This window comes from Aptenodytes forsteri, unplaced genomic scaffold (genome assembly GCF_000699145.1).
Source record: "Aptenodytes forsteri isolate BGI_AS27 unplaced genomic scaffold, ASM69914v1 Scaffold26, whole genome shotgun sequence".
NCBI lineage: Eukaryota > Metazoa > Chordata > Aves > Sphenisciformes > Spheniscidae > Aptenodytes > Aptenodytes forsteri.
The window spans coordinates 2,735,617-2,747,562 of NW_008794125.1; the positions used below are offsets into that span (position 1 = coordinate 2,735,617).

Below are 11,946 nucleotides of genomic sequence, written 5' to 3' on the forward strand. Positions count from 1 at the left end.
TCTTGCTGAGCGGTGCTCAGCCTGCCTGACCTGACCGGGCTGCTGTGGGGGTTTGCAGCCGCCCCCTCTTGCTGAGGCTGGCGGTGCTCAGCCTGCCTGACCCAGACACCCCGCCATTTCCTTCTCTCCCCTCTAATTACACCATCTGAATCACCCACGTTAAGGCCATCGCCCTTCGCCGCCTGCCTGGCCGCCGTGCCCCGCACCATGACCCGGGGGGCCACCCCAGCCGCAGCACCATGAGTCCCGCGTGCCCACCCAGTCCCACCGGGATGCCCCGGCACCGCTGCGCCTCCCTGGCCACCCTTCGCCGCGTCGGCACAGGGGCGGCTATGCCAGCCCCACCCTGCCGCCCCGCGGGGTTTTGGTGCCAATGTAGGAAGGAGCCCAAAGCTGTGCCAAAACCCCCACGGGGGTGTCCGACTCATCCTGCTTTGCCGGCACCTCCACCGGGAATAAAGCCGCCCGTCCTGCTGCTGGGAGGGCAGAGGTGCTGCGCGCTCGGCACGGTAAGGACGGATACGGGCTCGGCACCTTCAGCCGCGAAGTGGGAGGGCCTGGGATGTGCTGGGACAAGCTGGGATGAGGAGTCGCTCCCTTACTCCGACTGTGGGGGCTGCAATCAAGTTTAAGATCGCAAAACAGCCCGGGGTGCCAGCGGTGGCGGCTGGGGCTGGTGGGCAATGGAGACGTCCCGGCGGGGAGCGGAGCTGGGCGATCCCAGGGGCTGGCAGAGGTGCTGCCAGGCAGATTCACCGCGGCAGGATGGGGTTTAGCTTACCCTGGGACCGGCAAGCCAGCAGACAGCCCGTGCCGGCTTTGTGGGCTGCTCCAGGTGGTGCCCACTGCAGCATGCTGTTGTACGCCAGGACTTAAGAAGGACCTACATGGCTTTTTTTTGCTCTATTCCCAAATCCAAAGCAGTTTTCCAAGTTCGTCTCCCGTTGCTGCATCCCTGTGGCTCAGCATCCCTCCCAGCAGGATGGGGACCGTGGCGCTGGCACTGTCCCTGCTGGTCGTGGTTCTCCCACGCCCGGCCACCGCCATGCTGCGCATCGGCGCCTTCAACATCCAGGCGTTTGGAGACACCAAGATGTCCAACGAGGAAGTGGCGGGCATCATCGTCAACGTGAGTGCAGCCAGGGATGGGCTCTGCGCTGAGTCAGACCCAAAATGTGCCTCCTGTGGCAGGGACGTGTGGGGATGTGGCCACAGATGGGATGGCATCCCAGTGCCGGGGATGCCCTGGGTGGGTGAAGGCTTGGTGGGGACCAAGGTGGGATGTCAGGCACACCCCGCAGTCCCTCTGAGCCCTCTGTGGGGACATCTGCCCCGACGCCAAGGGATATGTGGGTCCCCGTGGTACTGCACCCAGCACTGCATCAGGGTGCCCAGCCGGGAGATGGGTGGGAGAGGAGAGGGTGGCCCCGAGCCAGGAGCAGGCTCCCTCTCACCATCGCCATCCCTCTCGGCCCCACAGATCCTGCAGCGCTACGACGTGGCACTGGTGCAGGAGGTGCGCGACTCCGACCTCAGCGCTGTCACCCAGCTCATGGAGCATCTTAACAGGTATGAGCAGGGCCGGGGCTGAGAGCTCACGGGCTAAGATGCCAGCGTTAGCAGGGAAAGCCAAGCTGCCTGAGCAATAAAAGGCCAAAAAAAGTTGTCCATCGGCAGAGGGTTTGTTTTTGGAAAGGGAAATGGGAGAAAAGTGCTGGGGCTGAAGCTTTGAGCAGGCACTGAAAAAGCCACTGGGAATAATCCGGGGAGAGGAAGGGGGATACAAGCGGCACAAAACCCCTCCGAAAGCTGCAATCCCACTGGAGCGCACAGGATGGAAAGGAACTACAGCTCTGGCAAGTTCTGGCTCCAAAATCCAACAGGACAGGGCAGAGGTGAGATGGGGGATGAAGCGGGCAGGGGCAGGCAGCCCCCCGCACCCCAAGACCCTGTGAGTGGCAGGCTGACCCCGGGATGGACCCAGCGGCAGATCATGCTCTGAAGCGAGCGGCTCAGGCACCCCAGGAAGAAAAGGGGCTGCTGGGGCGGGCTAAAACTGGCCACCGTGGGGCGGCAGCCCCTCCGCCGGCTGGGTGCTGACACCATTTTGGGTGAGGGCACGGGCAGCCCCTCCACCAGCTGGGTGCTGACACCATTTTGGGTGAGGGCACGGGTCAGGGCCAGGCTGGGGCTGGGCGGAGGCTGTTGCTGCCTTGTTGAAAGGCAGCGAGTGCTCCTGAGCAGGTACGCCCAGCCCACGTCCTCGCCCCTTCGGTGCCCCCTCCAGCACAGCCACAAAGCAGCCAGGGCAGGGAGGGTGACGCCAGGCTCCGTGGGGCCCCGGGCTGCTCATTAACCTAATTTAGCTTTGCTGCAAATGAAGGTGGGGAGCGTCCCTGTGGAGAAAGGGGTGGCAGGAGCCGCCCCGCGTCCTGCCCGCGGCCGGCCGTGCCCAAGGAGCCACCCCGGGGTGGTGGGGACAGCAGGGTGGCTCGGAGCCACTAGACCCCATGTCACCCCACAGCCGGGGCATAGTGGCCCATAGGGACAGGACAGCAGGACCGGCTAGTGCCAACCACATGGCTGCCCAGCCCCTGGCCACGCTGAGGCCACCCCAGGATGGTACCAGCTGTGTCACTGGTGCCAGCCATGTCACCGTCCTCCCTTTGCGTCTCTGCAGTGTGTCCACGTCCCCGTACGACTACGAGATCAGCGGCCCCCTGGGACGGGACAACTACAAGGAGATGTACCTCTTCATCTACAGGTAATGGGGCTGGGAGTGCTGCCGCCTGTCCCGCGGCACCGCAGGGCCACCAACATCATGGAGGGGGCACAGGGGCCGTGCCGAGCCCCAGGGTCACCATCCCTTTGGTCCCACAGGCCAGATGTCGTGTCTGTGGTGGACACCTACCAATATGAGGACCCCCAGGATGTCTTCAGCCGGGAGCCGTTCATCCTGAGGGTCTCAGCACCCCGCACCAGTAAGCAGGGGGATGAGTGGCCCCAGGTGGTGGCATGGGGTGGCTGCAGGGCTGACGTCCCTCTCCCCTGGCAGAGGCAGAGGAGTTTGTGCTGGTGCCACTGCACTCGGCCCCACACGATGCCGTCGCCGAGATCGATGCGCTCTACGACGTCTACCTGGCCATTGTCAACAAGTGGGGGACTGACGTGAGTGCCGCCGGCACCGGGGATGGCACCGAGGGTGGGCGCTGAGCCCCAGGGACCCTTCGACCCACGCTGGGTCCCCGCTCCGAGGCGAGCACAGCTGGTGCAGGGGTGGTGGGATGGGGACCCTGCTCCTGCCCCGTCCCCTGCCACGGGGGATGCCCCAGCACCCGGGGCTGACCCCCATGGGAGGGCTGGTGTTGGGGGCAGCCCTGTTCCCCAGCCACCACGAGCCCCCCCCTCTTCCCATCGCAGAACATCATGTTCTTGGGGGACTTCAACGCCGACTGCGCCTACGTCCAGCCGAGCGACTGGTCGGCCATCCGCCTGCGCACCAGCGACGTCTTCAAGTGGCTGCTCCCCGACGACACCGACACCACCGTGGGGAAGTCGGACTGCGCCTACGACAGGTGAGTGCCACCGCAGCACCAGGGTCCCCTCCCTGGCACCCCGTGCCCCCCTGCCCGTCCCATACCACCAGCAGCCAAGCGCGGGGGCAGGAGCGGGACCCACCGCCTACGTCTCCCTGGCAGGATTGGGGTGCCCCCCTGCCCGTCCCATACCACCAGCAGCCAAGCGCGGGGGCAGGAGCGGGACCCACCCGCCTACGTCCCCTGGCAGGATCGTGGTGTGCGGCGCCAAGCTGAAGAGAAGCATCGTGCCAAATTCAGCTGCCATCTACAATTTCCAGCGCACTTTCCAGCTGGAGCAGGAGGAGGTGAGCCAGGCTCGCAAACACGGGACTCAAACAGGCACCAAAGCTGAGCTGCCCCGGGCAGCGCCGGCTGCGGGGCTGCTGGTGTCTGTTTGGGATTAGGCAGCCTGGCCGTGGCCATGTAACACCACATTTAAGAAAAAGCCCAAAAGCGGAGTTGAAGCAGCTCCAGCAGCAGCCTGAGCTGGCTCCGGATGCAGCACATGTGCCCCTGCCCAGCGCCTGCCTGCTGGGACGCCAGCACAGCCCCTGCGTAAGGCACGCTCCCCTCCTGGGACACAGCAGCCTGCAGCCAGCTAATGGGGAGCTCGGGGTGCCGAGGGATCCATGGGTGGAAACAGGAGGGGGGATTTGGGGTCACTGCTTATCCCCGTGGGGAAGAGATGAGACACATGGGGTTTTTCATAGTCTTTCATGGGCAGGACCCCACGGCGTGGGGCAATCAAAGCCAATCTCCAACCACCCGTAGCTGGCACAGAGCTCCCGAGCGAGACATGGGGGTCTCGGAGGGCAGGCACCCCCCTGCCTGCACCCGCCCCAGGCCACACCTGGGCATCTCTCCACAAGAGGTGCCAAAACTGGAGCCTTGTGTGTTGAGCCTCTCGGGGTTGGGGACATCTCGTCCCCCTCCAGCAGGCAGAAGGGTCTGGCAGGGTGATCACAGTCACCCTGCTGGCCCCACCAGCACGGTGAGGGGCTCACCAGACCCCTCCGTTACGCCTCCCCACCTCTCACCCTCCTCCAGGCCCTGGCAGTCAGCGACCACTACCCAGTCGAGGTGAAGCTGATGGCTTGAGCTCCTGCGGCCGCAGACCACGATCCAGCTCCAGCTCCCACCACCAACCCCCGTGAAGCGCCCTAGGCAGCCCCATCCATGAGTCCTGCACGTGGGCTGTTCCGGGTCCCGGTCTGGAGGAGGGTCGCAGCCGGCCGCCGGCCGTGCCCCGGCCTCCCCAGCCCACCACGAACCAGAGCCCAGGGACAGGCCACCAGCCAGGAAGCGGTGACCGCAGACAGGCTGGGGAATGACGCATCCAGGTCCTACCTCATCAAAGACTTTATTGACACATCTCATTTCACAATTAGCTGTTGGACAGGAGGGAGGACATCCAAGGACCGGCGGGCTCGGGCCACAGCGGCGTTGAGACCCTCTCCCTGTCCGTTCCTCAGAGGAGCCGAGCAGGCAGCTCCCTCCGCTCTCAGGAAAGGCAGCGGTGGTGTCAGGCACTCTATGGGGACTAAGGGGAAGGGGCGGTTGGGGCGGCCACGGGAGCAAGCAGCACATCACCGGTTGCTGACACTGCAGATGGCTTCACTGTGAAAGTCTACAGCTACTGCAGCGTTTCGAAGGGTCACTCGAGCTCCTGGGACCGGACCCCGGCCGGCCGGCTCCTCAGCTCTTCTTCTTCTTTAGCATCTCCATGTACATGCGAAGCGATTTCTGGATGGACTCTTTTGAGATGAAGCTGATGAAGTTCTGAATGTCTTCCTCCCGGTGAGCTACCAGGCGGTCCAACACTGCCTTCCTCATCATGGACTTGGTGAGCTGACGGGCATGGTCTGCGGAAAGGAGAGCGAGGATGGGGAACGTGCGCGGTCCTCACCCCTGACCAGCTCTCGGCCACTGCCACCATGTGCAGGTCCCTCCGAAGGGAAGGGGAGGTGCTGCACACCAAAGGGCTCTTTAAAGCAGCAGGGAAAGGTGTAAGAAAAACCCACCGGCTGGAAGCTGAACTGGATAAATTCTCATACAATAAATTATGATCTGTACCGCTCAGTGGGGAAACGACTGATCTACTGGGACAGATGACAAAAAGTTGTGCACCTCCTTCTCTTTGCACCCTCCAGAGCCCAGCCCCCACCCCAATACACACCACCGGGCTCAGGACAGCAGTAACCGAACAAAATTCTCCACTATTTGAAACTGCTCTGGCTCTAAGCTCCCTCAACCCAGCCCCTTTGTCCTCTGGCAAGACAGTCTGCTCATGCCAAACATGCCACACGAAAGCCAGCAGCACTGTCCCCTCGAGCTCATCCCGGCGGCAGGCTCTGGGCCAGTTCAGTACAGATACGTGGATGTTTCTGGAACAGCACTGGCTGCTGGAGCTGACCGAAGCCTCGAGCACACATCTGCTCATACACCCACACACAGAGCCACCAGCAATGATGCGCCTGCACATCTGTTGCACGGAGGTTGCATACGCGCTCTCAGTGTGCTGCAACAGCAACAGTGAAACGATGACCAACACCCCACGCACTGGGAACCCCGAATCGCTCCAGCACCCGCGTGCTACAGACACCTTCACCCGGACAGACTCCCCCTGGCTCTGATTTAGGGCTCTGGGGAAGGATCTGCATGGTGCCCCCTGGAAGTCAGGAGAGAGCACAGCTGAGGCATGCTCCCCGCTCCTGGGGCCTGAGGTCTCACTCTAACGCCAGGACAGCAGGGGAGAGAGCTGTTTAGGGACCCTCTTCCAAGGCCGGGACACAAAGTGACAGTCCTGCGACCCATCCATTTCTGCCCAGATTCATTCAGGTTTCTATAGAAAGAGCAGCTGAAGGCTGATAAGTAGTTGCACCTCCCTGCAGCGCTCAGGAGGTGGCATGGGATGCGATAGCTCAGGTCTAGCCCTGGCCGGCGGACAGCCCTCTCCCAGCCCAGGAACCACGTGCTGCCAGTCACAGAGCAGCCCAAACACGCACATGATGTCTGCGTTTGCTCTCTGTCTTCACGACCCCATCGCTATCCCCAGCTCAGCAGAGCGATGAGAGTTGATCCAGACCACAAAGGCGGACTGGCAGCCACCCAGGCACTCTCGCCCAGCCTGTTCCCTCAACTCCATGGCAGGTTTCCTGGGGTAACAACTCCACTGAGAGACACAGAGATTCAGTTTGTATCTGGAGCTCAGGCACCTGTGGATTGACTCAGCAGGGCTGGCAGGGCAAGCCGAGCTGGAGCCACGTGCCCTGCGCACCCAGCACGGCGTCCTCCCACGCAGAGGCACTGGCAAGCACGTCTCTGTTAGCCCAAGGCTGCCTGGACCGCTGTGCTGAGCTTTCCTACCTCCCAGCCGTTCACACCTTCCCTTTACATGGAAACTGTTGCATAGCTCCCAGGTACCAGCCCCGGTACCCATCCTTCCCACCCTGATCAATCTCCCCTTCCTCTGCCGGAGGTGCCGCACTTACTGGGAAGGGCCAGCCACTGTGCCATAACAGCCACAGCCTTCTCCTGGAGCTTGTCCTCTGGCACCAGCTCGTCCACAAGGCCAAACCTGTGGGCCTCGGGTGTGGGGTGGAGGGAGCCCAGCTGGAGGGAGCATTCAGCAATTCGGTGTCCCACAACGTTCACAAATGTGTCCTTAAACCTAGAAGAGATGGGAGGAAAAGCCACGGTCAGGGAAAGAGACACCCAGCAGCAGCTGCATCCAGACATTGAAGCTAAGAGCACGCTCGGTCCCACTCCCCAGGCATGGGCCTCTAAACAGCAGCTACGGGCTCAGCCACGCTGTGCAGTCAGGCAAGCAGAGCCATTTTCGGTGCTAACCCAACAGAGTTCACCCTCCTCTCTATGAGAGCTGCTCTATCTACCCTCAATGCACAGGTCCCGGCTGCGCCCACTTGCTGTGACGTGAAAGCTCCTTTCCAACACTACATTTACACGTTCTTAGGGCAACCAAGAGTCCATGCCTTAGTATATTAGTGCCCCTACGCTTCCAGAGATCTCCAGAGCTGTGGGATTTTGCAGGTACACAGCGTGTACTCACAGAAAAGCATATTCCCAGACTGAGCCTGACCAGGGAGATCTCCCAGCACTAGTTTCAGAGTTGACTGCAGAGCCAGATCGGAGGTCCTCACTGGCGAAGGATGTGAGGACATTCTGCAGCCTGAAAGCTTTTCAGATACCGGCAGAGTAGGACAGAGAAATGAGGTGCAGTGTCCTGCAGCTGCGACTACCTGATCACTGACACATAAAACTACATCTCAGCAGCCAGTTAAACCGATTAATAAACTCCTTGAAGATGAATTCTTTTGAGAGACCTACACGTGACACTAGAAGTGGGAGGCACTGGCCTACCAGAAGGGAGCCACAATGCCCAGCTGGGCTTCGTTCAGGCCGATGCTGAATTTGGGGTTCTCCACCATGATCCTGTAGTCACACGACAAGGCAACGAGACAGCCTCCCGCCGGGCTGGACCCCTGGCAAAGAGAAGGAAGGAGTGAGTCTAGGTCATGGTTACAAATGTCCCTGCACCCCCAGCCTCGCTGTTTCCTCCAGAGCAGGGAAGACACAGAGTGACAGAGCAGATGTCCCCCAGGTCTCTGATCACCTGATTTGAAACAGCCCCAAAGAAGATTTTTGATAGGTTTACCAGGGTTTATCCTTTCATTTTTCAATGCTCTTTGTTTCTTGCATTTTCCAGCCTGGAAATCCAGTTAATTGATCCATGTTACTCAGGTTGCAAACCCTGCAGTGGCGATTTGCTACGGCATTTTCTTGTAACCCTACAGGAGTTTTTAACCCTACTTGAGTTAAAATGCCACAGAAACGGTTCTGTCCAGGGCCTTTGTAACACCTTCTGCCTATAAAACTTCCATTTGCGACCATCTTTGCCACGACTCGGTGCTTGCTTAGCCCTGCACAGGATGCCTGCGGGAAGCCGTTCAGAGACCCAGCTGCCTTCAAAGACAGTCTACGGACAGACACAGAACCGTGAGCTGCCAAAGCGGCGCTGCACTGAAAAATGAAACCAAGACACCGAGCAGGTAACAACCCATCTGCGGACACTGAGATTCAGACGGCACTTCCCTGCTGGCCAAGCACCACGGCTGGAGGAGCAAAACCCGGTGAAAAAAGGGCTCACAACAAACAGCACTGCCCGCAGCACTGCTGCCCACAGGGCCGAGGACAAGCACTCGCGGCACTGCTTGGCTGCCTCCCATCTCCTCCGCTCGAGCAAAGCAGTGCAATGGCCAAGCAAGTGACCCTGGGCAACTCCTACGAGTCTCATCAGTGAGAAAGCAGCCGGTGGGCACGTGACAGGCGTTCTTTGGACGCCTTCCACACCAACCGCGCAGCTTCTCCGGCACGCATCTGCCATCGATGCCCCTCTGGGCTTTACCACTGGCCTACAGTCCTCCTCCGGGTCCTCCAGCCTGGAGGACAGACCCAGCTGAGTTCTTGGGGCAGGGTCTGGCTCTTGCTGCACAAAACACTGCCAAGGGCACGTCAGTCCCCATAGGCAGGACACGAGTGCCGTGCAAGCTCTCCACCGCAGCCGAAATGCTGCTATACCCCAGCAGCACCTGCAGCTTACATGGAGCCTGCAACATCCCACTCTTCTGTACCTTCCTACACCCCAACGCGCCGAACCGACAGACACCAACTTCACCCAGACACGGCAACAAATACATCCCTGTATTTGTTTCAGCACTGACAAGCCTGATTTTTTGGCTGTCCCTGCCCACGTGGTGCAAACAAGCCACAGCAAGTGACAGACCGCACGGAGCGAATAAGAAGGCGGATCTAAAAGACGTACATTGACTGCAGCGACTGTCACCATGTTGGAGCCGTACAGCCGGAGCCACATCTCCTGCACAGCTCTCCAGAACTCGGCGTAGTGCTCCATGCTCTTCCCGCACATCTCGGTGATGTCCAGGCCAGATGAGAAGATTTTGGGGATGGCCTGGAATCGGGAAAATACAAACATCACTGAGAGTCACTGCTCAGGGATAACCGTTTAGCCCTCTAACACACTCAGCCTGGCAGCCTGAGGAAAGGGAAAGCGATAATTAAATATGACATAAACCAGGGTCTTTCAGGGTTCTGAAACAATCTCCCCAGTGCTCCCACAGCCTGGACCATCCCATCACCATGGTCTGCAGGGCTGGGACTCTTTGCTTGCAGCACAATTTCTTGTTATCAGGGTCCCTGTGCAGGTACATCAGAGCCTGGACCTCCCATCACCATGGCCTGCAGGGCTGGGACTCTTTGCTTGCAGCACAATTTCTCGTTATCAGGGTCCCTGTGCGGGTACATCAGCCACGCAGCACAAAACCTGTCCTGTCCCATTCCCAGGCACCACCTCATACCCACATCACGTCTGAAAATAAACACTGGCTTCCCCTAGCAGCTCCCTCCGGGCAGTTCAAGAGATCTCAAGGGATGTGTCAGGTTTGCCGATAAGCAGCTTTGATTTTAATGGCAAATGACAACACTTCGTTGTTATTCTTCTGCTAGAAAAGGGCAGGGAAGAAAGAGCACAGCCCTTCCAAGAACCACCTCCCCTCCTCCTGGACCTGATCAAAGCTGCCTCCTGGCCCTCCCGTGCCAGTGACCAGCGAGCCAAGAGACCAAACACGAGCAAGGGAATGGCACCCGTGCCTGCCAAATTGCCCCACAGCTCACACCCCGGGCTGAGGACAGCACATACAGATGTGAGGATCACGCCCCGGCAGGCCCGGTCGTTCTCCAGCTTCTCCAGGCTTATGCAAAACTCGGTGAGGAAGTCCAGGCTGAGGCTGTTGACTGGGGGACTCTTGAACTTCATCGTGGCGATGCCTGTGCCATGGTAAACACAGAGACATCAGAACCCCCCACCACAGCAGCACGCACTGCCTTGCCCAAGGGAGCTTCACCCACCTCCCTGTTTCCCTGCTCACCCAGATCGCGTCTTTCCACTCCTGGCTCTTCAAAAAGCCCCCAGAGCGACGGGGCCAAGAGCAGGGCCCTGCCTTTGACCAGATCTGCCCACAAGCCGAGCTCACTCAGCCAGTGGTGAACCCGGAGCACGAACGAGCACGCGTGCAGTGGCGTGCCGTGTGTCCCAAAGACCAGCCACCTTTGGGGTGACGCTGCCTGGCAGCTCCCTTCTCTCTGGGCTCACTGGATAAGGTTGAGCCTCCAGCTTCTATCACAGTAAACATCCTGTGCCCAGGGGATCACACACCTTTCTGAGCCTGCTGACAGCACCGCCACCCTGGCCAGCACCGCAGGAAGGGCTCCGAGCCCTTGTCCACTCTCAAACGGCACTACCCTACCCTAAAAGGTCCTCACCGAGTGCTTAGTCAGAGTGCTGCAGCCGTGCCCAGGCTGCGGACAGCATGAGGACGCACCCAGGGGCCTGGCAGCCAAAGGCAGGTCCAGGGAAGCCTCAAGAAGAGGCACCCTTTGTTCGGTGTGGGGACGTGGCCCCGCGACAGCTATTCCTGGCAGCCAGGACACAGAAATCCCCAACAGCTGCTCCCTGAAGGAGCGTCTGCCACTCTACCAGGTCCCCAAAGCAGGGACCCCGCAGAGGGGATGGGGCACGAGGTCTGCCCACGGTGACAGCTAGGGTTTGCCTGTGGCACCAGCACCAGCCACCTGAAGTGCCCACGACTGTTGAGACTCCCGTCCCCAAACACTTCTCTCCGAGGGTCCTAAGCAGCTGAAGCTGGAACATGTAGGGCTTCGGTGGCTTTCCATGCCCAGAGCCACGGGGCAGGCATGGGAGAGACCCCCCTGCCTGCATCCCACAACACCCCGCGGGACGCAGGCGACGCTGCAGAGGTGCCACCCGCCGTACCTGAGCTCTCGTCCAGCTCCACCAGGATCTTGTTGTTGCTGAAGGCACGACGCGGGGCAAGCGGGAGGCCGGGGGGCTGTGGGGGGGGGGGGGGCTGCCAGGCGGCTCTGCCCCACGCCGGCTGCCGGCGGCAGAGGGGCAGCACACCTGGGGGGACAGAAGCAGGTAGGGCCGGGCAGGGCACAGATCCCATGGGTGTGGGGTGTGCTCCCCAAAACTGCTGTGCACAGACAGGGTGGGGACACGGGGAGACCCTGACCCACTGAGGGAGGACATGTGGACACCTCGGCCCACGGTGGGGGGACACGGGGGGCACCCTGACCACGGAGGGAGGGCATGGGGACACTCCGACCCATGGTGGGGGGACACGGGGACACCCTGACCCACTGAAAGAGGGCGTGGGGACTCCTCGGCCCACGGTGGGGGGACACGGGGGACATCCTGACACACTGAGGAAGGGCGGGGGGCACCCTGACTCACAGCGGGGGGCACCCTGAC

General features: G+C 60.9%; 2 protein-coding genes across 2 annotated transcripts; one reads left to right on the forward strand and one right to left on the reverse strand.

The window, feature by feature from the left end:
* The first annotated feature begins 982 nt into the window (after nt 1-982).
* On the forward strand, nt 983-4,676 carry LOC103898396 (deoxyribonuclease-1-like 2). The gene is made up of 8 exons (XM_009278671.1): nt 983-1,129; nt 1,481-1,569; nt 2,681-2,764; nt 2,881-2,981; nt 3,056-3,168; nt 3,421-3,575; nt 3,787-3,883; nt 4,626-4,676. The coding sequence occupies exons 1-8, from the start codon at nt 983-985 to the stop codon at nt 4,674-4,676; spliced, it is 837 nt and encodes a 278-aa protein (XP_009276946.1).
* Nucleotides 4,677-4,919: 243 nt separating this feature from the next.
* ECI1 (enoyl-CoA delta isomerase 1) lies at nt 4,920-11,724 on the reverse strand. The gene is given in 7 exon segments (XM_009277649.2): nt 4,920-5,440; nt 7,070-7,248; nt 7,959-8,080; nt 9,421-9,567; nt 10,315-10,442; nt 11,449-11,608; nt 11,611-11,724. Coding segments are annotated over 7 exon segments (1,017 nt in total). The 3' UTR covers nt 4,920-5,273.
* Nucleotides 11,725-11,946: the final 222 nt, after the last annotated feature.

Excerpts from the sequence above, each read along its gene's own strand:
- LOC103898396 (XM_009278671.1), top strand. The coding sequence starts at position 983 with ATGGGGACCGTGGCGCTGGCACTGTCCCTGCTGGTCGTGGTTCTCCCA. Across the intron at positions 1,130-1,480 it reads TGGCGGGCATCATCGTCAAC|ATCCTGCAGCGCTACGACGT; the intron begins GTGAGTGCAGCC and ends TCGGCCCCACAG. Across the intron at positions 2,765-2,880 it reads ATGTACCTCTTCATCTACAG|GCCAGATGTCGTGTCTGTGG; the intron begins GTAATGGGGCTG and ends TTGGTCCCACAG.